The 27,731-nt window shown below is 37.7% G+C and overlaps 1 protein-coding gene across 1 annotated transcript in view; it reads right to left on the bottom strand.

The window, feature by feature from the left end:
- The window catches only part of FOXK2 (forkhead box K2), a 64,036-nt gene that overhangs the window by 12,093 nt on the left and 24,212 nt on the right, over positions 1-27,731 (bottom strand). Inside the window, 9 exon segments of the mRNA XM_037914387.2 lie at positions 1,578-1,874; positions 2,829-3,004; positions 3,876-3,942; positions 3,945-3,974; positions 3,977-4,012; positions 4,015-4,066; positions 6,507-6,651; positions 7,106-7,306; positions 10,156-10,350. Coding sequence (XP_037770315.1) covers positions 1,578-1,874; positions 2,829-3,004; positions 3,876-3,942; positions 3,945-3,974; positions 3,977-4,012; positions 4,015-4,066; positions 6,507-6,651; positions 7,106-7,306; positions 10,156-10,350 — 1,199 coding nt within the window.

The following is a 27,731-nucleotide window of genomic DNA, read 5'->3' as shown; positions in this document are numbered from 1 at the left end:
GTTAAACAATAGAATACCAATTGAAATTTATTAAATACAAAGTGTACACTGCTCACTTTATATTATTTTTTATTACAAATATTTTCACTGTAAGAATGATAAAGAAAAAGAAATAGTATTTTTCAATTCACCTTATATAAGTACTGTAGTACAATCTCTCTATCATGAAAATGCAACTTACAAATGTAGATTTTTTTGTTTGTTACATAAATGCACTCAAAACAAAACCATGTAAAACTTTAGAACCTGCAAGTCCATTCAATCCTACTTCATGTTCAGCCAATAGCTCAGACAAACAAGTTTGTTTACATTTACGGGAGATAATGCGGCCCGCTTATTATTTACAATGTCACCTGAAAGTGAGAATAGGCGTTCGCATGGCACTTTTGTAGCCAGCATTGCAAGGTATTCACGTGTCAGATATGCTAAATATTCGTATGTCCCTTCATGCTTTGGCCACCATTCCAGAGGACATGCTTCCATACTGATGACGCTGAACTCCTTGGGGGAGAATTGCATTTCTCCTGTTCTGTTTTACCCACATTCTGCCATATATTTCATGTTATAGCAGTCTCAGATGATGACCCAGCACACTGTTCATTTTAAAACACTTTCACTGCAGATTTGACAAAACACAAAGAAGGTACCAATGTGAAATTTCTAAAGATAGCTACAGCACGTGACCAAGAATCTGAAGTGCCTTCCAAAATCTGAAAGGAATGAGGTGTGGAACATGCTTTGAGAAGAGTTAAAAGAGCAACACTCCGACGCAGAAACTACAGAACCCAAACCACCAAAAAGAAAATCAACCGTCTGCTAGGGGCATCTGAGTTAGATAATGAAAATGAACGTGCATCGGTCCGCACCGCTTTGGACTGTTATCGAGCAGAACCCGTCATCAGCATGGATGCATGTCCTCTGCAATGGTGGTTGAAGCATGAAGGGACATATGAATCTTTAGTGCATCTGGCACATAAATATCTTGCGACACCAGCTACAACAGTGCCATTTCTTACCTTCAGGTGACACTGTAAACAAAAAGCGGTCAACACTATCTCCTGCAAACGTAAACAAACCTGTTTGAGCGACTGGCTGAACAAGAAGTAGGACTGAGTGGACTTGTAGGCTCTAAAGTTTTAATTGTTTTATTTTTTGAGTGCAGTTATTTATTTGTACATAATTCTACATTTGTAAGTTCAACTTTCATGTTAAAGAGACTGCACTAAAGTACTTATATTAGGTGAACTGAAAATTACTGTCTTGTTTTTTTACAGTGCAAATATTTGTAATAAAAAATAATATAAAGTGAGCACTGTACACTTTGTATTCTGTGTTGTAACTGAAATCAAAATATTTGAATATGTAGAAAATATCCAAAACTATTTAAATAAACGGCATTCTATTATTGTTTACAAGTGCAATTAATCGTGTGATTCATTTTTTTAATCGCTTAACAGCCCTAATTTTAACAAATGTTTTTTTCACTTGCATCTATGAAGTGATTTTCTAAAGGTAAATAAGGTGTTAGACAACCACACATATTTATATGAGACTTACTGAACTCAGTCAATTCTCACCTTTTACTTCCTTGTGGTCTCCATTCTCTTGAGGTTCTACCTTGGGCTGGGTTAGCATTGCAGCTTGTGTAACCACTGCCTGTCCAGCTACAGTGTAAGTGTTTGCTGGTGCTAATCCAGTCACATTTGTGACCGACACAGCTGGTATCTGGTGAACAACATGAACTGTCTGAACTACAGGCTGCTGGGATGTTGATGTTGTCACAGGAGTTGCAACAGTGTAGGTGACGGGTTTAATAGTTTGTGGTAGCTGCCGTTGTACAGTAATTAAAACAGGTTGGCTAGATAGAGGTGATCCTAACAAAAAAGACAAAGATAAATTAGACTGGAAGTTTGAATCAAGTATGTTTTTAGTTAATCATCCCAACACACTGAACCCTTGTAAAAGCAACAACCCTCGCTACTCCCTTTCACTGGTTGCTACAAAAGCTAAAACATGGAAAATAAAGTCTCTTATCGCACCTTACAATTACACCTTACAATTTTAGCATGTAGAGTTGGAATGATCAGACTGCTGTTGCTGACTCCATGTATCTTGTCACAAGACCTATACAGGCCTTCACTGTATCATAAGTGATATCATTAGGAAAACCTGATAGCTAGAACACAAATAAAACTACCAATATAACACAGATAAATATGGGGGATTGGGGGGATGAATCAATACAAAAGAAACATCCCACCATTCAACTCCTCAGCCCTTCCCAATTCTAGTTCTCTTGTCCTCTGCTTTGGGTAAGAGCAAAATGGCTACAAATGTGTACTGTAAATAAGACAGACATTTAATTTAGTATAGCAACCCTTGATCCAGGAAATCACTTTGGTTTTCACCAACCATTCTTAATGGAGCTTTTTATCCAAATTCATGTTCTGCGCATGGAGAATCTGTGCTGCACAAAAAGATAGAACAGTTTTCCAGAAGAAGAGATGTCACTGATATACCACTATTTTCCTAACTGAGACAGAAGTACAGCCTCTGCTTACCAGCAAAGTAAGCATCTATCTGTGCGGCATGAACATACATAAATACCAGGAAGAAGATGTATCGACCGTATTAGCCATTTTCAGAAAATATTTCGCACACTGATTTTCTGCACTTCTCCATGCTTTGCCTTAAAAGTTTATTATCTATCTGAAAACATTTACGGATTTCTTAATTTAGGTGTGAATTCCACCAAGACGTTTCAGGCAACATATTTACAAATTTTCCCTCATCACCCCAAACCAAAAAAGTATTTTAAAAATTCTCACCTGGGGCACTCTGTGCAAATCGTGCTTCTTGTATTACTGCTAATTTTGGCTGGATAAGCACTAGACTCAGGTTCCATTGGACTGGAGATCCTTCCCTTGACAAACTCTCTGGGGTCTGTACGCCACTGGAGTGGGCAGACAACACTCCAGAATGATTAGGAGAAGCTGGGGCACTTCTGTATTTTAAGAAAATGAAAGCAGCAGCTGGTATGTTTTAAGTTAATTGTGAAAGATGAGTGACCTTGCCTCTAAAAACATTGTAATATATCTACTTTCCACAAGGGGGAACCCTTTGCCTTCTACCAAACAAGTACCCACCAAATCCATGATTTGATTCTGCATAAAGCCTCTGTTAACCAAGAGGAGAAATCAAAGGCAGACTTTGGCTAAGGTTAATGGAATAGAAACATTTGGACTTTTTCTGATGGAGTGTTTCCAAGCAATCCATGCAACAGTACAAATGTTTTTTCTAGGGGGACAGAATGATGAGCGGCTCTATCTAAGGGTAAGTCAAAGGAAGCCAGCAGCAGCAGAAAGGGGACACAATCTTTACATAGCTAGTAATTAAGTCTATATATTTCACCATTAAGAATACTGGTAAAACATTATCAAACTAAACACAATTTTTAAAGGCATGAGAGGGATAAAATTAGCAATTAAAATCGTAACTGTGTAACAGTGAAGTACAGAAAGCCCTTCTTACGTTAACAAGCTAACAATTACTTACGTAAACTGAGCCAGTACATTAGCACTAAGAAAAGCAATAGAAAACAAACCTCGTGCATGAGGGCAATCTTTACTGGTGTTTTAAATTAAATAACTAAACTTGTGATTTTAGTACTGTATACAAAACTATCTAGTTTGTACGAGCCTGAAGGTTAAAAACAGCGATCGTTTTTGGTTCTATTATAGAATTATAATTCAGTCTTACCGTACCAACATATTACTATTTAAAGTACTGTTCCCTCTTACTTCCAGCAGGAAATTTAACATTTAAGGTAAACTTCTGAAAATTAAATGTCTTTTTGTTCATCTGTTTTTCCTTACCTAGAAGAGAGTGGTCCCAGAGGGGTTCTAAAGCAAGGTACTCCCCTAGGCCGCCTTTTCCTAAAAGCTGCTCTATTAATTTGCTTTCAGAGGCAGGTCTATCCTCCAGAATGAGCCTTTGCCTGGTTCTTCCTGGAACGTGGTACTTTGATGAAATAACGATTCAGAGAGAGATTGTGGCGTATTGAATTCTATGGAACATAAAAAAATATGTAGAATTCATATATATTTTTACTAAAAAGTCAGAATGTGGCCTAGTGCAGTGGTCTGTAGTACGGGAGACTCGGGGTTCAGGTCTCTAGTTCCTTAGAGCAGCAGGTGCCTGCTAGCGCTATAAAGGCAGCATACTAAAGCCTGGAGAAGGGAGCCTTGGCATTGCTCAAACCTCTCCCAGCAATTAAAGAACAATGCTAACAAGCTCCTAAGGGAATCTCATTTCAATCCTCTCACGAGAAGGATAGTAGTCACAATGCATGGTTTCAAAAGTTGTGTGGACATAAAGCAGTGGATAAAAAGAATTAGTAGTACCTGAAACACCAAACCTTCCTCCACTGCTCAAATGAAAGTCAAAACTGTTCCCATGGGGCTGCTAAAACATACTATATTCACTGATTCTGATACTGATCTTATACAATAATACTCTACATTATTTCATAGTAAGGAAAGGAAAGGTTTTATTAAAGAAATTTCAGATACAGCTAGATACTTGGGAGTTCACCTTTCCTTACCAGAAGCCACACAAAAGGAGGATTCTTTCGGCAACTTCAGTTCCCAGTTATTCTTCCCCAAAACAGGGAAAGATATCGATTACCTGACAATCTCAACATAGAGGCCAAGGATTTAGTGGGCCTAGGAAAACTCTGAATGGCAGTAGGTCCAAATGTAGCTCTCTAGAATGATCATCATACTATGCTGTGGTCTGCATATTACCATATGCCCAATATGCAGTGTCATGAAGACTAAAATCCGTTGCAACTTCATAGAGGACTTGGATGGAAATGTATGAAGGTACTGATGTTCTGATGCAAGCGGGAAAAATCTATCGTTGACTTTATATGCTTCATATATACACACACATATCACACTGAGACCTTTCAGAATTTGATAACTCAAGTGGAGGGAAACAAATACAACCATTTAAGTTTGTACTAACTTTAACTGTCCAGTTCTGATCCACTGAATGTTAGCACTGAAACATCTGGGGAAAATTTTCATAACATTCCAAATCAAGGCTCTTTAAAATCCTCAAAATTAAATCCAATCCTAGTCACAGGTCAGCCTCAGATGCGATTCATGACCTTGACAGCAGGCTTAGAGAATTTAGGGCAATGTTACCCATGTACAGTTTCTTCAATGCAATCTGATGCTAACAGAAGCTGTTTCCCCTGCCAATGACAAACAGAACTAGCAGGTGGTGTGAAGAATATAAGTTTATCAGTTGTATTTGTGTCTCCATCTGCTAGAAGAGAATATTAAATCCAACTTTTCTAGATTGGAGGAAAAATACACGACAGAATGAGTCCAACACGATGGGCCTTCAAAAAAAGTTCTAGGATATACATGAATATATCCACAGCCTCATTAGGTATTGAAACAACTATCTAAAACATAGCCTGAAGCATATAGATTAGTTAACAAAATTGTCATCTACTGCCTGAAGCCAGAGGCTAAGAGTATTGTTCACAAATGAGGTAAGTTACCTACCATTATGGCAATATTTTATATGACTACTGACCAAAACAGCCACTCCATTTTATTATATTTTCCTATTGTTATGCATTAGTGTAATTCTTACTCAATTCTCTGAAACAGAAGGGGTGTGCTGTGCTTGCATTTGTTTTTTGCAAAGTATTATGCATCTAAACATGCAGTGACCTAACACCTAATTTTAAAACTAGAGGCCATAATGCAGATCTGTATCAGCCAACTAGTCTCTATGGAAAACAACAGTACAATAGACACAAATATAGATGCACTTTAGACAAAATCCTGAAATATATCTTATACAAGGCATGCAAAAATATTTTAAAAAACAATTACTATTTTTAGAATAGAACTGACCATGGGCAAATGGAACTTTCTAGTCACCTGTGCGAGCACAATCAAAAGTGAGGTAGTCAACAGTGCAAGATAAAGCAAGATATGTACACCTGTAGTTAAGGAGCTGTAAGGTCAAGACCACAGCTTTCAACAAGCGTGTATTCCGAGATTTTGGGATCTTATTTTGGCTTGTTGAGGTAACACAAGCATGTTAATGCAAGAATAAATTCTAATAAAATATTCATTCTTTTATGGCAAACATTTAAATCCATTTCTACCTATGTTTATATTTTTCTCCAACAGAAGTCCTATAAATTCCACTATTGGAACTCTAGGGAATACTAAGGCTAGAAAATGATGCTGCCATAGTACACCTAAGCTCCTGCCAACCTAGAGACTTTAAGATTAGAAATCCATTACATATGAATTTGTGACCCATTCAGTCCACCAAAGATCTACTGAAGGGCTGTCATGATCACTTAATATAACCAGTATAAATAAAACAAGTTGACTTGGCTTATTTACTATCATTCATTTATCATATTAATAGTTGTTTTTATTCATGACTTTTAAAAGAAATACTAGATTTACCTGCCAGCCCTTGTCTGCTGTTCTGTAGTATGGATAGTTTTTAGTTATGTGCGTATAAATTCCATTTAGTGTAAGCTGCTTATCAGGTGCCATCGTAATTGCTTGTACTATTAGTTGTGCATAGGAATAAGGTGGTTTGAGTCTCCTATAAAAAAAAAATAAAAGAACCCTTAAATATTTGCCTCCATAAACTTTACAGTAGTATACCTCTTTTCTAAAAATTACAAATGCAGTAATCAACTTCATTTTTCAACACTTCTGGATGACTTGAGGATTTCAAAAGAAAAGCTAAAACCAAACTTACATCTTCCAGTTAGGAGGATTTAAGATGACAGTAAAAATCAAAAGAAACTAATACAACATTTAACCAAGGACTATGAATCTAAATGTCTAAAAAATGATGGTCATGCAAGTAACTAAAAAACAATACAGACATGAACCTCTTCAATGGAGATCTACATTAAAAAAAAAAAAAAATATCAAGATACAAAGCACATCGAAACACAAAAGATCTCTGGCTCCAATCTGTTTTCAATTTCTAAATGCCAAATCATGTCTAAGTTCATATACTTTGGACAACAAATTTCCAACATTGGTACATTGGGCTCAAGGCTTTATTTTTATTTATGGTTTTATTCTGTGCAACTTTTACCTTTGGGCTATCACCACCCGATGCTTCCTTGTCGTTTTCTGACTGTGAATTGTCAGCCATTAAATGTAGGTCAGATGGCATTACACGACTCATTTTGTACCCTGAAGAGCCTGCACCACGCGGGCTAGATGGGCAGGAATTTGCAGCACTGTAGAATATAAAAAGAGGATCCTACTATTTTGTTATACAGTATATCACCACATTATGTCTAATCAAATAGCTCTAATTGTAGGAAAACTCACTAGTGTTCCCAGACTGTCGTTAAGGGTCTGTCAGTACTTCCATTATAAATGCTTGGAAAATGGGATTTATAACTCACTGTAAGAATCAAAATCACTCCAGGAAGAAACCTGTCAAATGAGGTTTCAGCCTCTCTCTTCAAAGAAAGAAGATTAACTGTTTTGTAGGCTATATTGTATTTATGTAAGCTTTGCTGACAATACGTCCATTTTAGTTGGAGGTTCGGTCTACTTATACAACCAAAAATTCTGGATTCTCGTCTGAACCGCTGATCTGAAAGTTTTCAGAAAGTAGGTCTACGTGAGATTTCCACCACGTGCTTGTTTTTAGCTTAGTCAGAATCACTCAATAATGTGTCTGGATGAAACAGCATGCTTGCGAAAATATAATAAAGGAAGAGTTCTGGGTGATTCTTATTTAATCAAATATATATTTCAGGTAAATTGATTTAGAATTATATACAGACACTGAGCTGTATTAACACTATAAATCCTCATGTAACGTAATAATCCAATAGGCCAAAGGTTGGGGAGATGACGACATAAGTGGATAGGACACCAACAAAACAGTAGCCAAAGGTAAAATTGGATAATTGGCATTTTGCTAAGGCTCATTAGTGTTGGGAATGTACAAAATATTAACTCGAAAATTCAAATAAATTTCTACCATATCTTTTGAAAGTTTATGATTTTTTCCACCTTTTATAGTGCACCCGAATCATAGCTGTATAAAGAGCTATTCTTCCAGAATTTCCTTTGTCCCTTTACAGTTGAGACACAGTCATTGAACAATCTTTTCACTGCTTACATATTTTCATGTAATGCAATAAGCCCCCAAAACATTTACATAATGACAGGATTCAATTCTGCCCTCAGAAGCATCAAAAAACGCATATACGAAAATAAAAGCAGGAATCTGAGAAGTCTGCCAGGTCCCCATCCACTAGCCTTGTTCTAAATCAAAGATACTATTTTAAATTAATCAAAATATATAAAATTTAAGACTTTAAGGAAAACTAGAGTTAAGGGATACCATCTGGACTGGTGGGACAAAAAAGTTGTATCTGCCAAGATTTGCTTTGCAAGCAGACAGGAACATCTTGCTGTCTACACCCTTTGCAGTGCCTGCTATGTTCTTACATGTAGACAGAGTAACATACAAAACCACTGTTCTTGAAGAGAAACTTATCTCCACAATTCCAACATTTGAGGTTAGCTGTTAGTGGACTGTCCAGCAGGGAAGATGGAATTTTAATAATGTTGTGTGAAACAGGCCTTGTTTTGAGGGTTAAAAGTCAGAAGGTCAGCACTTTTTAAAAAGTGTTGGTCATTGCTGTGCTATGTAAGTTTTGCACATATCAACTGACAGTATCCCTTTACACTTTGCTCACTGTACCATGTATTCACACAGCAATATATATGGTATAATCAAAGCAAGTTTAGAAATCCTCCACACAACTTGGTGAATTAAAGAAGAAAATGTCAAGCTAGTAAAATAGACTCAGAACTGCTTTGATTTTTAACGGTATAGTTTAACAGTTGTTTAATAGCCTTGGGAAATAATTGCAACAACTGAGATAATGCAAAAAGCAATGGTGAAATATTTATGAATGCAATCATTTCTTGGGGAAGATAAATTTTTCCTGGTTTAAATAAAAAAATCCAAGACTGCTATACTATCAAATCACTTTTTCCAAATGCACCATTTGCAAACACCATCACAAAACTGGAATCAAGATCTCTGCTCTTGTTAAGTATCAACAGATTTACCTCTGAATTTAAACTTCATAACAGGATCCAATTTGAAGATCAACAGAATTAGACACACTAGCTTTACATTCTTGAACAAGCATATCTACCAGAATCTGTGAGGAAAAGGTGGATTTTTCAAAAATATTTAAGTGACTGTGGTGCTTCTGAAAATTCTATTCAAAATGCTTTTATAAGTTTGCAAGAAGAGCAATTAAGCTTTTTGTTTAATTGACCTTCAACCCAACAACAAGCCAAATGATGGCTCTGAGTCTCTAATCAATACAGCTAAACTGACAGACCCAACCAAATTAACCACACCTACCAAAACATTTCTCAACACTATACTTCTCCTGATGCTATACTGAGATACTATAAATAAGAAACTTAGTTTACTGACTGCAGTCATTTGTCAATAAGAGACACTTTTTTTAATCATTAGTTTTCAAAGTAAGCATTGCCAAACAGCTAAAACATATTTTTCTGCTGACAAACTTACTAAGGATACTAGATTTTAGTCAACTGCTTAAGAACAGTACTAACAATGGAAATAAAAATAGAAACTAAATTAAAGTGTTGTCACAGGTATAATGAAGACCAACAATGGCAAGAAAATGGTAAGTTAAGATTGATGCTTAATTCTTAAACTCACTCTAGTGTGTCCAAATATTTCAGCCACTGGGAAATGTGGGCTCATTCACTGCTCTAACCATCCTAGAATACTAGGAACAAAAGGATGCATTCAGAATACAGCCCTAACACAATTTTATTGCTTTTGTGAATTTAAAGTCAGACTTTAATGACAGTAACAGATTTGTATATTTATGTGAATAGGTAGCCACTGAAAAAAAACCACAACACTTATAGTTTTACTCCAAGGCTCATCTGAGGCTACTCTGAGCTCCAACTTAAGCATTATTACATAAGGAAAGCATCAAATGAACTGTATCTCTGTATTGATTCTGGAACCATATACTACCCTACATGCAATTTTGCAAATTTTAAATACCTGATAGTTCCTGTGGGAGAAGGGAGAGGGCTGATCAGGTGAGCCATGTTGTCTGGAATGTTTATTGTTAAGGGAGAGATCTGGGGTTGCACAGGTTTCACTGGAGACTCTGGGGACTCCTGTTTTTCTCTCTTTTCATTGGACAGAGCTGTGAATGTTATCTTGATGTTTGTGCTGGGAAACCTGAAAGTACATCTGAAAAATAAAAACAAATATTTATGCAACTTGTTTACAGGTAATACATAACAGACTTTTTTGCGTAACTCACAAGCAATATTTAACCCTGATTAAAGTAGTAAAAGCCTATCTTGGGTAATGATTTGCAATTATCTTCATTTTACACACAGGCACAGAGATCTAGTAAACACTAGAAAGTCAAAATTTTAGACTTTAGAATACAAATATAATTGTATTAAGTCTATACATTATTTAACGCTGTAACTCTATCTAGATTTCTGTAGTCCATTTTGAGATTGAACTGGAAACATACTCCAAATGGGGTATTATTTCAAAAACATCTGAACAGTGAGTGACATCAGAAGGAATGGATTTTGTGCATTAACAATTTACAGTATCCCAAACAATCAGTATTGCCACAAAAAATCTCAAACCTCAGTTCGTTTAAGTATACTGAACTGTCAGTAACTACTTAAGAGAGCTAACAAGTCCTCCAACATCCATTCATCAGTAGTACTTTGTTCACTATGGCCCTGATCCTGCAAACCCTTATGAAGTTACTTAACTTTACTCTCTGAGTAGTCCTATTGTGAAACTATTCAGAGAAGTAAAGTTAAGCAGATGCATAAGTGTTTGTAGGATCAGGGCCTATGTAATTTCACTCGTATTAGTTAAAAGCAATTTTTGTTCTTTTTCTCCTAAACCACTTTATTTACTATGCATACAGCAATGCTAATGGTGCCTAACTGTAAAAGCAATAGGTACTACCAGAAATGAACAGTCATGGCAAATGTAGCCTTAATTTAGACTCAGAAAAACAGACTGTTTAAGACAGATTTAATGCAAAAATTGTCACTTATAAACAAAAAGTTAAACCATAAGTCTGTATGTTTGCTTTAACTGTTAACTGTTTTAAATTTGATAAAATCCAGTTATATAAACAATATGCAAAAATGTTTAATTTTTGTATATATTAATTAAAAACCCATCTTTAATGAACTTTTAAAAAATCCCCCCCCCCCCCCCCCCCGCACGCTCATTAGGCAAGCACTACAGCTTTTAGAAATTAACCCAATTAAACAGGAGAATAGGCTATTTATAGTTTAACTGTACACAAACAGATTGAGCATACCTACATTTAATTCTGTTATTAACCATAGCACCAACAAAAACCATTTCAGGTAATTTTACCTTTTGCTCACGATCAGTAATAAGCTAATGTTAGATGTACTGCTGCCCTCTCCTCCCTGGAAATCTGTCAGATATGCACAGGACTGAACCCATGTTAGATATGCAAAGGACCCAATGTATGGCCATATTTACATGCCCCTCAACGAGAGGCTTTGCCAATGACAATCTACAAACAAACTTTAGAAACCATATTGCGAAGCGATCCTTTTACACGGATCTATAGTAGAACCTCAGAGTTACGAACATCTCGGAAATGGAGGTTGTTTGTAAGTCTAAATGTTCAGAACTTTGAACAAAATGTTATGATTGTTCTTTAAAAAGTTTAAAACTGAATACTGACTTAATATAGCTTTAAAACTTTACTAGGCAGAAGAAAAATGCTGCTTTCCCTTTATTTTTTTAGTAGTTTACTTTTAACATAGTACAGTACTATGTTTGCGTTTTTTAACATCTCTGCTGCTGCATGATTGTGTACTTCCAGTTCCAAATGAGGTGTGTGGTTGATTGCTCAGTTCATAACTCTGAGGTTCTATTGTAGTTTTATTAGGAAAGGAAACAAAGCTGCTTTGGAACAGGTGCAAGCAGCATTTGTTCCAAGTGTCACTATAACTTTGGCACAACTTTTAAGGATAGATGCATCTAATGCAAACATGGACATTCACTGCTAGCGAGCATGGATCATGTTTTCCTATGTTACATGCTTAAAGAGTAAGAGGGGGGGAAAATGTGACTGTGACCTTCCTTTCAATCTCATTTCATAAGGACCATGTCTGAGTTTAACAGACAACTTGATTCCGAAGCATGCTTGATGTACTAAATTGGGAACAGAATCTATGCCAAAACACTGCACATGGGCTGCAGCAGGAAAGTGAAATGGACTAGACTCTCCCTGCTTCACTATGCAATCCTAGCTAATTGTTTTTAAACTAACAGCCACAATGAAGGACTGTAGCTGAGAAATGTAGAAAAACTTGAGTAAACAGTAAAGATGACATTACTGCTACACCATAAAGCTGGAATTCCTTGCTCTTTCTACAGAAAATAAAAATCTTTCCTCCATCATTTGTCTTTTCCTTAAATATCTGATGGAAGGAATAAAGTTTGTTTTGTTGAAAGCCAATGTTATCCCAACCAACATTTCTCTTAACGACATCATCACTCTTCAAGAGCACACAAATAGAAAGCAAGCAAAGGCATCCATTTTGTCAGCACAGAAGAATAAGCCAGAATGTTTACTTTAAGTAAACATTAATAACAGAAATTGAGTAGCAATATTGTATGTTTGAAACCTAAATATTTAGACTTTTGTGGAACAAACTTTTCTACATATTTTATGTAACTATTTTGCAGGTTCAAGTCTATTTACTCCTCAGTCTCAATGACTGAATACTTTGTAGAGAAGACTCACTTCAACTGAAGAGCAATACAGAAGCAGCTGTACATAACTTCAAGTGCTGATTCAGTGTTCAGACTGGTTATTGCATAGTACAAGGATACCATCTACTAGTAAGCAGGCAATGCTCCAAAATGCTGCTGGGCTTTTACTGGGGAGCGGGAGAGAGGCTTCATAACCTAAACTGAAGTACAGGCAAATCCAAAGACACAAAATTTGAATTCCAGGTCAGCTGCAGCACAAACCCCCTCTTCCTACATATCTATCTACACTCCACTAAAAATTCTTCCCTCTTGTGTTGCCATTCTGTCTCCTGATCGCTTCTTAGCCCCTGGCCATCATACACAAAGATACCGAACAGCTTCCCCCCTGCCAAGTCCAAGGCCCTGACTCCAAAAACTATGTCTGAGACCACTGTGGCTCTCAAGTGTTGGTCAAGTGTGAGAAGATAGGAGCTTTGGGTAATCAAAGCTCTGTACTGGATATTAAACTCTGTGCCAAGCTTAACATCACTTGTAACAAGCTAGGTACTATATTTATACTGTGTGAGCATTACCACAACACTTTTCAACATTTCAAATGCTGGGCTCTGAGAGGATGGTGTTATAAGGAGAATATAATATGATTCCAGCTAAACTTCTAATCTAGTTAAACATGTGAACACCTAATATTTGCATTTCATCTTACTGTACCACTGAAACCTTCCTGCTCTATTACGCATGGGAAGCTATTGCAGTTCACAGTGAGAAATCAAATGGGTACATTTGGGATTGATCAAAAACAGTTAAAATATTTTCAAATATTTTCAAACCACCAGTTACAGGGTGAAAAGTGTGTGTCATATTTCTAAGTGGTGAAAATAAATATTTCCAAAAGCTACATAACAACATGGTTTTTACCAGCTCCAAAATTCATAACTGATAGCATCCACTTTTAGGTCATTTAAAAAAAGAAGAATGAATCAGGACAACAGTACTTGTGTTGTATTTATTATTTACATAGCTCCAAATGGAGGACAGGTCCCTGCCCTGAAGACCTTATCATCTAAACAGAAAACATACCGAGCACAGACTAGAGGGTGGGAGTAAGATATAGCACACAATATTTTTATTCTACACAAATAAATCCAGAATGGATTGAGTAATGAAACTGGGGAGGACAGAGGGGTAGAGAAAAAAAGCAAATCCACAGATTGACTTTTCACAATCACTCCTTGGGAGCAGGGACTGTCATTTACTATGTGTCTGTATAGCACCTAGCAAAATGGGACCAGGGCAGGCATTCCTGCAATGTAAGTGTTAAATATAAATAAAATAATTTCATAGGCTGCTAGATAATGGTTTCATTAGAGGAGCAAATGTGTACAGTATGGTTGTATTGTCACATCCACATTTCCAGCATTCCCTCTTTACTTCACCAGCTCCGTCTATGCTGTTGGGGGGGGGGGGGGGGGGGGAGGGAAGCAGAATTACACTCTTGTAAAATTTATCACCTGACTGGATTCCCTACTCCTGTCTCAGCACCCAGCCATGAAACAGGCTAGAACTCCTAGCTCTCACTGATGTGTCCTTTGTGGCACCAGTATTTCAAGTCCTATTGTCAGACCCAGTGCTTCAATATTCCCTAGAACAGTGATTCTCAACCAGGGGTAATCACACCCCTGGGGGTACAAAGAGGACTTCCAGGGGGTACCTCAACTCATCTAGGTATTTGCCTAGTTTTACAACAGGCTACACGTAAAGCACTAGTGATGTCATTATAAACTAAAATTTCATACAGACAAAATGAGAAAGTAAGCAATTTTTCAGTAATAGTTTGCCATGACACTTTTGTATTTTATGTCCAATTCTGTAAGCAAGTCAGTTTTAAGTGAAGTGAAACTTGAGGTACGCAAGACAAATCAGACTCCTGAAAGGGGTACAGTAGTCTGGAAAGGTTGAGAACCACTGCCCTAGACCATTCAGTTTGAAGCTGTCTTGTAGTGATCAAGACATGGTTTGGCAACACCATTTGCCCCTACAGAACGAGTCAATTCCTTCGATCAACACCTCCATTTTTCAAATGGAAGTATATTATGAGGACTTAGCACTGATAACCCTACGAATCATCCTGGTATCAAAATCTTCAGGGGAGATTCCTTTTAGAAGACGTTGTAAAACTTTTACTAAAAAAAATCTGGAAAATAGCTAGGAACAATAAAGGGATAAGGAGTGGCAATGACAAGGATCCTCTACCTTCCCCATTGTACTTTATTTCAAATAGAAATGAAAGTACTCAACAAGAATCTTGGGTCACTCTGTAGGTTTTCACTTAGGATTTTTTTGATAGCAAAGTAATCACCAATAATGTGATCCACAGTCTCTGTTCCTCCCCTTCTATGATTGTTGAATTGACCAAGGGAGAGAAAGACAGATCACAGTATTTCCCAAGATAAAACCATCCTTCCCCTGGAGTGTCATTTACATCATAACAAGGATCCCCTTTTCTTTTGGCTTCAGGATGGCTTCTCAATAATTTAGACTTTCATCCCCAGTTTTGATTCCTCTCCTCTTTTACACAATTTTCTTTTACCTCGTCTACCCTTCAATATACCAGAAAACCACCATGATCTTCACTGAAGATTGTTCAGCCTACAAGGAAGCATGACCCTTCAAAGGTACATTGTATATAAACAGCACTTCCATCACAGGCTGACAATGTTGTGTGATACACATACCTGGGGGGAAGGTGTGCCTGGAGATGGGGTAATTGCTCTTAAGATGTTCCAGTGCATGCTTGCCCACTTCGAGTCCTGAACTGTTTTTCCATTTATATTTTACATAAAGCAACTCAACTGTTTTATCCAAAATAGTTCTGGCAAGTTTGTAATGTTACACAGCATTTTATTTCTTCCATATTACAGTACTACAGCAATATTTAAACTGTTAAGTGAAAAGCTTTGCTACCAAATTTATGATCAAGGTGTAGAATTGTCTGCCATCCAGGCTTACTTAACATTACAAATTTAGGAAGTTAGGATTTTAAAACATTTGTAAACTGTTTAGGTATTTAATTCATCATGAAAATAGTTTATAGAAAGAGTCACAATAGAGTCTTTTCTCTTTTTGCTGCTTCATTGATTATTAGTTTGATAGGAAACGGCTGACAGAAAACATATTACATTATAAACAAAATACAACCCCTCCCCCCCATTTAAATTTGCAGTTTGGTAATGTGAACATACTGTTCAGTTATCACCTAAATTAGACTGTAGGAGTAGAGGGGCTGTTTGGAGTCAAAGAGTTGTGCTCAGTTTGCTTCAAACTCCAAAGCGAAGCATAGAAACCACTAAGAAATCCCGGAGATGGGGTAAAGCACTGCATTTTTAGATACTTAAAAGTGATAAAAGTTTGTCAACTTGAGGAGTAACAAGTTTACCCCCGAGGGAGAAAGGGATTCTGCTCCTTCACTTATCCTTACCAACAGTGCCATCCCACACCTCCAACAGAAGGTATGTTATGTTTTATAACTACATCAGCTAAATTTTGTACCATGGAACTTCAGGTTCATGGGCACTTTGCTTGGCATCTGCAAACTGAACGATTCATTCCCAGAACATTTTGTAACATTAGCTTAAACAAGTTGGGATTATGTTTAAGAGAATTCCAAATTGACATATTTTGCAAGTCACACACCAATCAACTCAAACAACAGACTTTAAGAGCAGAGGAGCTGTTTTTTTTTTTTACTTCAGCCCTCAATGGAACCAACAGAAATGAAATTTATGAAAAACAGGAACTGGGATATTATGCTTTGTTTTAGAGTTAAATTTACAAGATATTCTTAGCAAGATTTTACATTCTAGTATTGTTGCTTAGTTTACAAATTCAGCATTGCTTAAACTATTTCTGCTTAAGATGGTTCATATGAACATGTAGAAACAATTAACTAAGTTACAAATACAGTCAGTCTTCAGAATGTGATCTTCTCTGGACACTGAAAATTATTCGTAAAAAGCAAAGGTCATTTTAAAAAGTTTTAATTTAATTTAATAATGTAATAACTTCTATAAAACTGTTAAGGTAAACTTTAACACTAGCTCCAAAGCAGCTCCCAATTTAAACTATATGTAGATATGTAAATCCATCTAGACAGTTCCATAAAATTAATTCAAACAATCCCCATTACTGTTTTAGATTTTTATCTCAAATTCCTCAGCATTAAATGTTTTTATTATATTAATAACTGAAATGCAAGCTATTCAAAATATTTAAATATATTTAAAGAAAACAAATAATTGTTCAGATATTCTTGTAAAAATTCCTTCTAGGAATACCCAAATAAGACAACTGCTAACAATGTAAGAAATGCTATAATGGAGACTTACAGAGGGAAAGAGGACTCATTTTCTTGCAATAAAAAAGGGAATGACATTGAATCTTCTCCCTAAATGATGAGGTTTTGGTGTATTTTTTTAAGCTGCTTTTTAATCAGTACCATTTATACCCATGTGTTTCCACTAGAAATTCCAGCTTTAGGGATTTTGTGACTAAGTTGTAAAAATTCACGCACGGTGTGAAGAGATTTATGAAAAAATTCACTCTGATTTCACAAAATTTGTTTACTAAATATTACAAGTCAAACGCAAGAGTACTGAAACATGAAGATTTCAAACACTGTAACAGCTTTTAAAAAAGGAAGTTTTCATGTCTCTTCTATTTGCTCTAGGCAACACCCTTTGCTGGCAATGTAAAAAAACTACCCAAGCAGGAGAGCAGCGTTGCTTCCTATAAACAGGAAGACAAATTTTGGATCAGGGTATGGGGTGGAGTTTTTAGTGTGTGTGTTTTTTTTAAATAAACCCTGATTTGGGTAATTTGCCACCAGTTTCCACTTCAATTACGTTTGGCCATTTACTGATTATGACTCATTTTTCTAAATGAAATCATCAAGAGCAGCTGCATTTTAAGTAGGGGCAACTAGTTCTTAGGGTCAGGGGGGGAAAGCATGTCCTCCTGGATGATTCTCTCAACTACCTCCACAGGCTGATATGCCTTAGTGCAGTGGTTTTCAAACTTTTTTTCTGGCAACCCACTGAAGAAAACTGTTGATGCCCGTGACCCAACGGAGCTGGGGATGAGGGGTTTGGAGTGTGGGAGGGGCTCAGAACTGGGGCAGAGGGTCGGGGTGCGGGGGTAAAGGCTACGAGGTGGAGCCGGAAAGAGGGGTTCAGGGTGGGGGAGGGTTCTCTGGGCTGGGGCAGGGGATTGGGGTACGGGCTTACCTCCAGCGGCTCCTGGTCAGCAGCGCAGCTGGAGTGCAGAGGCAAGTTTCTCGCCTGTCCTGGCTCCGCGGACCGCGCTGTGCCCTGGAAGCGGCCAGTAGCAGGTCCGGTTCCTAGATGGAGCTCCACAGCTCTCATCTGCAGGCACGCCCCCCCCAGCTCCCATTGGCCAGTTCCCAGCCAATGGGATTGCAGAGCCAGTGCTCGGAGCAGCACACGGAGCCCTGTGGCCTCCCCCGCCTAGGAGCTGGACCTGCTGATGGCCGCTTCTGGGGTCACCATGGTGTCTGAACAGGTAGGGACTAGCCTGCCCTAGCCGGGCAGCACTGCCAGCAGGACTTTCAATGGCTCTGGTCAGGACCACCAACCGGGCCGCCATGACTTGGCATCTTACATTCCGCGACCCAGTACTGGGTCGCGACCCACAGTTTGAAAACCACTGCCTTAGTGAAACTTCCTTCCAAGTTTCCATTACCTCTACATATTAACTGGCAAAGGGCTGAAAGTTGCAAAGCATATTCTCCCACCAATATCAGAGCATCAGTGCCTCTGCAACAATCAGCTTCAAGATAGTCTGGGGAGCAAGATGTCAGGACCATTAAATTGACAAGTAGCTCTTTTTTGGATGAGGCACATTTTTCCACTTAAACATTTAAGTATTTTAGCATATGCTGTTATTGTTCACGTGCTCTAACAACCATGAAAAAAACTACCACAGTGTCCGATTTGTGATGCAAAAACTTGCATATAAATTAGGACTCAGCACAAAAGAAGTGTCCCACTATGTCAAGATAATATTCCAGTTACACATTTGCCCAATCTGGTCAACATAATTTTGCAGAATCTCAAGAGGCAGGCACAGAAATGTGCCAGTAAAACCACGCGCTACCACACTGGAGATTCAAGGTACAATCTTGCAGCTTGAGTGGGGAAGCGAGTACCTGAAAATCTGTAGAGATCTCAGTACCACTTCTAAAATGGCTACTGACTACTTCCAGAAGGATCTGGAACTAGCTCTCCTCTGCCAGAGGAACAGGATGTCACTATGACACAAAGATATTGATGGTGGCTGAGGAAGAGGGAAAAAAAATAAATATTCACAAACATGTTTACCTTTATCAGCTAATGCATATTTGGGAATGAATGAATTTCAAACATGAATACAGGTATTTAATACTTCTTTCCCTCTCAAAAGGTAATTAAACCACAAACAACATATAGTGACATCCCAAATTTTCAGCCAACACCATAATTCTTCTTTTGCAGTCAGACATTTAATGCTCTTCAAGTATCAGCCATACAAAAATTGGCATTCATCAGTTGCAAGTAATACTGATGCTAGTCTACATTCTTGGAAGTGTGCTTTGCTTAATTAGAAATACATATACTGAAACTACAAATTCCCACCACAAGATCTTCTGATTCTTACATGGTAAAATGTTAAAGTCACCAAGGGGGTGGGGAAAGAAACAACCCTAAAGAAACCTAATACAGTAGCCCTGCATTGGCTACAAGGAGTAGTGAAAGAAACTGGCCTGCAGGCAGGAATGTAGGCAGCAGTTACTGTAGAAACCAAGCTCTTCACTGCTTTTCTCTAAGCAAAAGAAAGAGACAAAAGAGCTGGAAAACAGCGATCGATGGGAAGCAGCTTATAAAGCTGCTTGTCACATCTGCTGCAGCAAAACCAGACACTAATTCATTAAAACTGCTCATGTAATGCCTCTGGAATTTGAGGCTCCCCAGTCTGTGAATACAAAAGAAACTCCGCCTATGGAAATAGTGCATTTTCAAGTATTTAGCATCTCTGTATACAAAAGCAGTGTGCAGTCTGGTTGTGTGGTCTCCATCAGTAAATTTCATCCTAAACTGATAAAGTTTACTTCATTTTTTAAAAAAGATGCCCATACCTGTACCAGATTTATAAATGGCTATTTCAGCACCTGACAAACCATACATCACTGCACTATCCTATAGCTTCTAATTAAAAACAAAAAAGTAAAATCAATTCCTATTTCTTCCTTTCATACAATTGCACTTTAGAATGATTCTCCTATTACCACCAAACATTTAAGCCTACATTTTCAACTGTTCTGAAACACTTTAGCTTTTTATAAAATGTGTTATTTTTAGTAAAAGGAAGTAGACACTACATAAAATAACAGTACTATATTCCTTTACTATTGTGCAGGCCAGTCACAGATATCCACGTCAGCATTTCCCCCCTTCAGCACATCTTGGGGGTACTGCTTGGCTGCAAAGGAACATGTGGAAACACCGCACTCTAACAATATCATCATTCACTTCTAAGTAAACTGTCAGCAACAGATTTGCCTGCAAAACCCTATTAAAACCAACAAATCCTTTAAAACCGAGTACTTTAGTGTTGTAGTATCCCTTACAATGAAAACAAAAGGGAGAAGTAGAGAAAGTGCTGTCATGAAATGTTGAGATGCGTGCATAACTATAAAAGGCACCTATGACTCTCAGGTTAGAACAAACTGGTATATGTATTACCTTATCAGATACCTATATTCTATCACAAGTTATGCCAAAACTCACTTATCATTAAAATAGCTATCTGTAGAGGCAAGTCTGCATATATGCGACTTTACATCTGAATCAAGAGAATGAGGTCTACTTAACACTAGGGGTTTGTCTACACTATACCTGTTACAGTGGCACACCTCTGGCACTGCATCCGTGTTGTTGTAGCACCATAGTGTGTAAACAGCCACAACAGCAACAGAAGTGGTTTTTCAATCACTGTATTTAATCCACCCCCAAGAGAAGCAGTAGTTAGGTCGACAGCTGGTCAGCCTAATGATGTCTAATTTTTTATACTCCTCAGTGACACAGCTAAGTCAACCTAAGTTTTACGTATAAGGCCAGGTCTAAGCTTCTGAGAAGCCCAGTCTCTCTGTCCTTGGTAATACTGTCCATTACCTCATCTGTTAATCCGTGATTACTGCAGCCCACTGAAAAAGTGAGCCAGAGGCCACAAGTAGTACTTCATATTTATCCCAACTTCAAACAGAAATAATTGTTATTTTTTCCTCTCTAGATCAGCACTGGATGATCAGAAAACAGAATTTTGTCAGACTCCTCTCCCAGCTGTATCCCTGTTAGGTCTACTCCACAACTGGCCCTGCAGTACAGCGTGAAGTGCTAAAGGACACCCATGGTTTGAGCTGTACTCTGAGCTCTATGTTTTTAACATAACTGTACTGCTAATGGATTTGTTTAGAAAAGTGGTTCTCAACACACGGGCCACTTGCAGCCCAATTAGCAACAGCTGCAGCCCATGTGACATCCTCAGGGCCATAACAAGCAGTATATATATTCTGTGGGTGCAGCTGACGTAACACAGAGAGCTGCACATGTGGCCGACAATGGGTAAACAGGTTGAGAACCACTGGTATAGATCCATGCACAATGTATGGATTCTCCATGCCTCAAGAGAGCTCCTGAGAGGATACAACCTTAAGTATGCGTAGTCACAGTTCATAATTACAGTATGCATAACAGGCAACAGAAAAGTACAATATGGGAAAGATTAATGAAGAGGAAATATACAGTAATCATAATACTAAATCTAACAAGACATTCATGTTAGAAAGAATAAATACTTCGGACATAGATCCTTGCATCAAGTTTTCTGAAAAGGTTTCATTATCCCCATTTTACAAATGAGGAAACAGACACGGAGAGGTTAAGCAACTTGCCAAGGGTCAATGGGAGAATCAAAAACAGAAACCAATACTCTGATGCCAACTTAAAACTTACCATATAGAAACCAATTCTTAGAGCTCTTAGTTTAATGCTTTGATTCTAATTATACCTATGAGTTCATGAAACAGAGAGGCCCTTTGTGGCCTGTAACCCTTTGTTCTAAGCTTTTCATCTGCATATACCCACCTTCTCTCGAAGATGACAGAGTAAAGTTGTTAGAATCCATGACCAGACATCATGTCAGGTGAATTTAAAAGCCATATTGTAAGAATGCCCTACTTTACGTGACTGTTCTAACCATATGCTTGGAAAAGTTATGAGAAACTTATGCCTTGATTTCAGGAAGTCCAAGCTCCTAGAAGTCACCAATTGTGAAAGGAAGTCTTCACCCTTGTTTACAGGTTCTATGCTCAGTGCTGAACAACAAAGAGCCTAGTTACTTTAAGACATTTTGAGAATCCCACTTTCTTGGTCAAAGCCGATGTTAATGACGTGCAGTCACATCACTTAAGATGAAACAACCCACGCAAAAATACCTGGACCAGTCTAAGCACCCTCCAGTAGCAGAAATCAGATTAAGAATAAAATTTATAATCAAACTAAATTAAAGAGGAAAAAATGAAATATATTTTTGATATACAACCATTTTCACATACACACATGCTACGTTCGGTCACATCTGTGATGTAATAAAAACAAACATCCATTTACATTTCTATACCACCTCCCACCAGAGGATCTCAAAGCACTACAAGAATCAACATAATGAATTAAGCCACACAACACACATGTAAGGTGGGTATTAACCCCACATTTCAGATAGGGGGAACAGGCACAGAGAGGTTAGTGACTTGCCTGAAGTGTTACAAGAAGTATGCAGCAGAACTAGGAACTAGATTTTCCAACTCCTGGTCTTTGCTTTAACCCTAGGATCATCCCCCTCCTTCCCAACCTCTCCCTGATCCCACCTTGAGGAGAAAAATTTATCTACAGTCCTGCGAGCTGAAAAATTCCTTTGAATCAGGTTAAACAATTTCAAATGTACGAGCTGACTGCGCAGGAACAGTAGAGTGTCTCAAAGCAGTTAAGGCTAGATGGTAGACAGCAAGGTGAAAAAAAAATCTTGAAGTCAGAAGTTTGTAAGACCTCCACTTTCAGATCAATGTATTTATTTTCTTAGATTTGTTTCTATGTTAGTAGACTACCTCTCCCACATGTCCTTCCCAAAACCACAGCTGAGAGAATGTGTAGTCTCCTGCACTTCACCCTCAGGCAAAGTGAGCATGATGGCAAAGCTACATACCAGGTGCATGCATTCTCTTTAGGAGCTGAACATACTCTGCTTGTGTTGTGGGGCTGTAGGTGTTCATGTACAGCAGTCAGACATCTCACTTCTTACGCATCTATTGGAGCTACACAAAATTTCTGGGAAATTGGGGAGATGACTACATGCTGAATTTGCCACTGTTTCTGCCTCTCTGAAAGAACTTCACTGCTGTAAAAATGATGAACTAGTAATAGGAAAAATATGTCTAGACCATGAGAGAAAGCTAACATCAGGAATGCATTCTCAGAAAATAAAAGTAAAAATTCAGGGCATCAGATTAAGACACAGCCATCAAACAACATACTGCTTAAAACAGCTTTGATATTAAATTCAAATGACTAAAGAAACAGAACTTGCTTCTGTCCGGAGCAGCTAGCAATAAAGGAAAGGCTCATCAGCATTTAAATACATTTTTGGGTTAAATTAGTCCATCTAAAAAACTTCAAGCTGACAGTATCTCTAAAAATGGAACCTTCTCCAAGTCAACAAAATGAAAGTTAATCTCTCTAAAACTAACCGATATTTATTTAAAAATGCAGTTATATCCTTAAAAGTAAGTATCTAATATTTTGGGAGGTAATATGACTCTTAACACACAGGTTGTTGGACATATAACTGAGATCCTAAACACGTGGAATTATTAAAAATCTCAGGACACTTTTCACAAGTCCAGTCATGTTAGACCCTTGTGTCATGGCTACATTGTAATTAAAGTATTTACATTCTGCCTACCTAGATTCCCCCATATCTTTTCAGCTAGCTAAGCAAGTGATACTTGGTGTGGGAAGAAGTGAGTGATATTAAACTATATCAGCTTCAGATAGCCAAAAACAGAGCTCCTAGCTTGTCTTATGCTGGAAGGTGGAGATTTAACACTGGGATTCATTTCATGATAGTATCTTTAAATAAACTGTTGTTCAATTCCTGTCCTAAATGACTGAACACAATTCACCATTAACTGTGTTCTGCTTCAGAGGCAGATGCACTTCAGTAGGTGGACAGCAAGGTATACAGTGCTCAGAGTGATCCTCCAGGATGAAAGGTTCTATATGAAATCATATTCAAAGATAACATTTAGTCCAGTCAGACACAATGAATCCTCATCAGACATTTTTGCTTTAAGTCATACATTTTGTGCTCTTTTAGCAGCAGTTTCTTTTGGTTTTATTGCAGGATTCTCTGAAGAAAAAAAAATTCACACTGTGACTTAGCTTTGCTGATCCATTACATTCCCTTAAAAGCCAATGGAGAACAGCTTTCCACACTAGAAGCACTGAATTTCTACTGTCTCCCCTGAGGCATTTTGGAGGATCAGAAGAATCTCTGAGTTTTAACCTGAAGGTGTGAGGATTTACACCATTTTTAATCCATTTCCTTTAAATTCTTTCCACTGAATGCATCCGATGAAGTGAGCTGTACCTCACGAAAGCTTATGCTCCAATAAATTTGTTAGTCCCTAAGGTGCCACAAGTACCCCTTTTCTTTTTGCGAATACAGACTAACACGGCTGCTACTCTGAAACCTGTCCCTCTTCAGCAGACGCCAGACCTAGTCCAAGACTGGAATTCCATTAAACCAGAGTTTAAAATTATGGGGTAGATAACAACTAGCCCTGTACTATTTAAAAGCTTCCACAACAGCAACTAACCCTGTAGCACAGAATCCCCCCTTCCCTTCTGAGGAAACTAAGTTGGTATAGCTATTTAAGTTGGTAAACTACTTTGGGGACCCTTTTAGACAAGAAACACTACAAAAATGCCAGATACAAAATCTGCAGCAGCAAGGACACCATAGCACCACTAAACCAAAGGGAAAATTTTTGCTCACTTGCTCCAACAATTAAGTTCCCGCCGGTGAGCAAAAATTTGAAAAGCTGCTCTAAATGCACTAGAGATTGCTATAAAAAAGCAGCAAAGTTTGCTCAGCCCAGCTTCCCCAGCATATCAACTGGACTTCATTTTTCACTGAATGGGACTCTCAAACTGATATGTAAACCACTTGTTATCTTGAAAACTCTCAGACAAACGTGTTCATATATTGTGAAATATCCTTTTCCTACCCTTTCACAGCTGAAACCTTTTAAGAAAGAACTGAAAAATACTTAATTTTTCCATGCACAAATATTGGATAATCTAAAAGTAACAGTTCATATTACTTTGTAGTACAAACAATGAAATCAAAAATATATTTGCCTATTTTTTAAAAAGTCACCATTCATATGTTCTTTTCAAAATTCCACAGCAGAATTTACCCTTATGTCAAAATAGAGGAACATGGAAGCATTTAAGTATACTTTTAAAAAGGTTTGTGCATATATTTCACTACCACTTAAACCAGAATTCCAGTCATTCTTTATAATATGCCCCACAACCACCATATTAATACAGTCTCACGTTTACACTCAGACATGAAGATGGTCAATGTCTGAATATTTAGAAAGCTTGATTTAGGTTTCAGCCAGATGCCACGGTAATGAGAAAACTTACACCTTAGCAATAAAAACTGCAGTTACTTAAAGCTTCCTAATTTCCAAGCACCTGCCACTGATGGCAAAAACTTTCTATCCTGAAGACGTTCCAGGAAAACAAAAACAAACAAAACCCTTATAATTGCTAAAGTAGGTGCCTTTGAAAACTGGCTATTTACCACATTATTTATGGCAGTTCGTGTTTAAGCATATCACAATACAGTGGCAAAGGTAAATACTACCAACCAGCAAGTATCCATTTTACCCAGCTTTCCTCATTTTTAACTCATACTTCACAATTTATTTGTACATTAGGATGATCTTAGTTAATATTGGTACCTGGAACAGTGAAAGACTATATACTATTTCTATTTGTAGACTTTACAAGAACTAGTACCAATAGAAAGTTGGGAGAGGGGGAAATACAAAAAATAAATAATAATAATAATGGTATGTACATTTGTTGGGGGCACTTGTGTGGCTTTATCCAGTATTAAGCTAGTCTCTATGACCATATATATCCTTTCCAGCATTTACAGAAAGTGGTAAGGGTTTTGAAATCAAATGGGAGCTGAAAAGGAAGACCACAGACACATGGAGTACTTAAAGCATTAGCCTGTAAAGACAATTGTTTTAACATGTGTAACAATATGTAAAAAACTTCAAACTTTTCCCATATATCACAAACTTGCCATAAAACATGAACTTATTTTTCATTATTTTCTATACGAGTCAAAAAGTTTTAATTGATATTTTAAAAGTAATTTTCCCTTCATTATCACCAGAAATCACAATCACTAAGAGCTTAGAACACTAATTAGCTCAGTTACAAAATTGTATCTTAAAGCTAATTTGCACTCTCATGAGACAATTTCAACAACTTTAGAAAAAAGTCATTGACTTTCACCTTACTTTATGGGTTAGGAAGGCAGTAAAGGAAGAGACCACCGAGATGATGCAGAAGACTGGCAATGGGATATGAAGCCCTTCAGCTTTAAATCACCTATTCAAATCCACCACAGTTTAGTAGTGACAAGAAATCCTTATCTACCAGCATTTTTGTTGGCCTCTTTGTGTCAATCAATTCTTAGTGGATCAGAATCCCCATTAGAAAGCTATCAAATAACTTCACAGAAAGTTTCAGCAAAGAGCACAGACTTTCTGAATAACAAGGTTACTGCCATATCTAAGTGTGAGAGGGACCCCAGGCTGGCAGCATTTTGGAAGCTAAGGGAAATGCTACACTGCCTTGGAAAGGGCAGGATGTACATCATATTTGCTCCTTGTCTCACTCACCATCTTCTCATGGAATGGGATACAGACCCCGAAGGGGAGCTACTTCTCCCAAGACTGAATAGATTTTTTTCCTCTAAGATTTCAGGGCATCATCTTCAGATAGTTGCAGGACTGTGGACTCTGACAACTCCTCACAGAAGCAGTATCATCAATGCACTGCACCCTCCTCCAGGCCACAAAACAGGAGTTTGATGACCGGGACTACGAACAAGATGCCTCGCCCTAAACAAGTGCAGTGGGCTTGTTAATCACGTCCAAACTGGTAAGCCACAGAACTGCAATATTTAAATGCACTGCCATGCTAAAGTATTATCTGAAACATCAAAGATTAGAGCTTCCTCATACAGTCTTCTCTCATGAACACCTTTCATGCCATCTCTACATCTCAGTGATTGATCTAGGTTTATCAAGCATCTCTATCTCTCCGCAATGCTTCCACAAGCTGTCATCGCTATATAGCAGCTTCTGTGTCTTTCATACAAGACCATGAAAGGAATTAAGAGTCTGATTCTCATTTATTTTAAGACAACTTTACAGCACTCTGGCAGTGTACAATGGTTAAAAGTCATTTACATCAATTTTACACCCCCCTTATTTTGCCAGAATGGGGGAAAGTAGCCTTAATGTAAATACTATCAGGCCCTCAAAGTTCAAGGTACCAAAGGTTGCCATGAAGCACTACTGAAGACAGGAAGGGACTGTGGTAGTAGTAGGAAGCAGGTGGAAGTCTTGC

This window comes from Chelonia mydas, chromosome 14, assembly GCF_015237465.2.
Source record: "Chelonia mydas isolate rCheMyd1 chromosome 14, rCheMyd1.pri.v2, whole genome shotgun sequence".
NCBI lineage: Eukaryota > Metazoa > Chordata > Testudines > Cheloniidae > Chelonia > Chelonia mydas.
The sequence above is the reverse complement of the archived record's forward strand: the minus strand, read 5'-3'. Positions and strand labels throughout refer to the sequence as shown.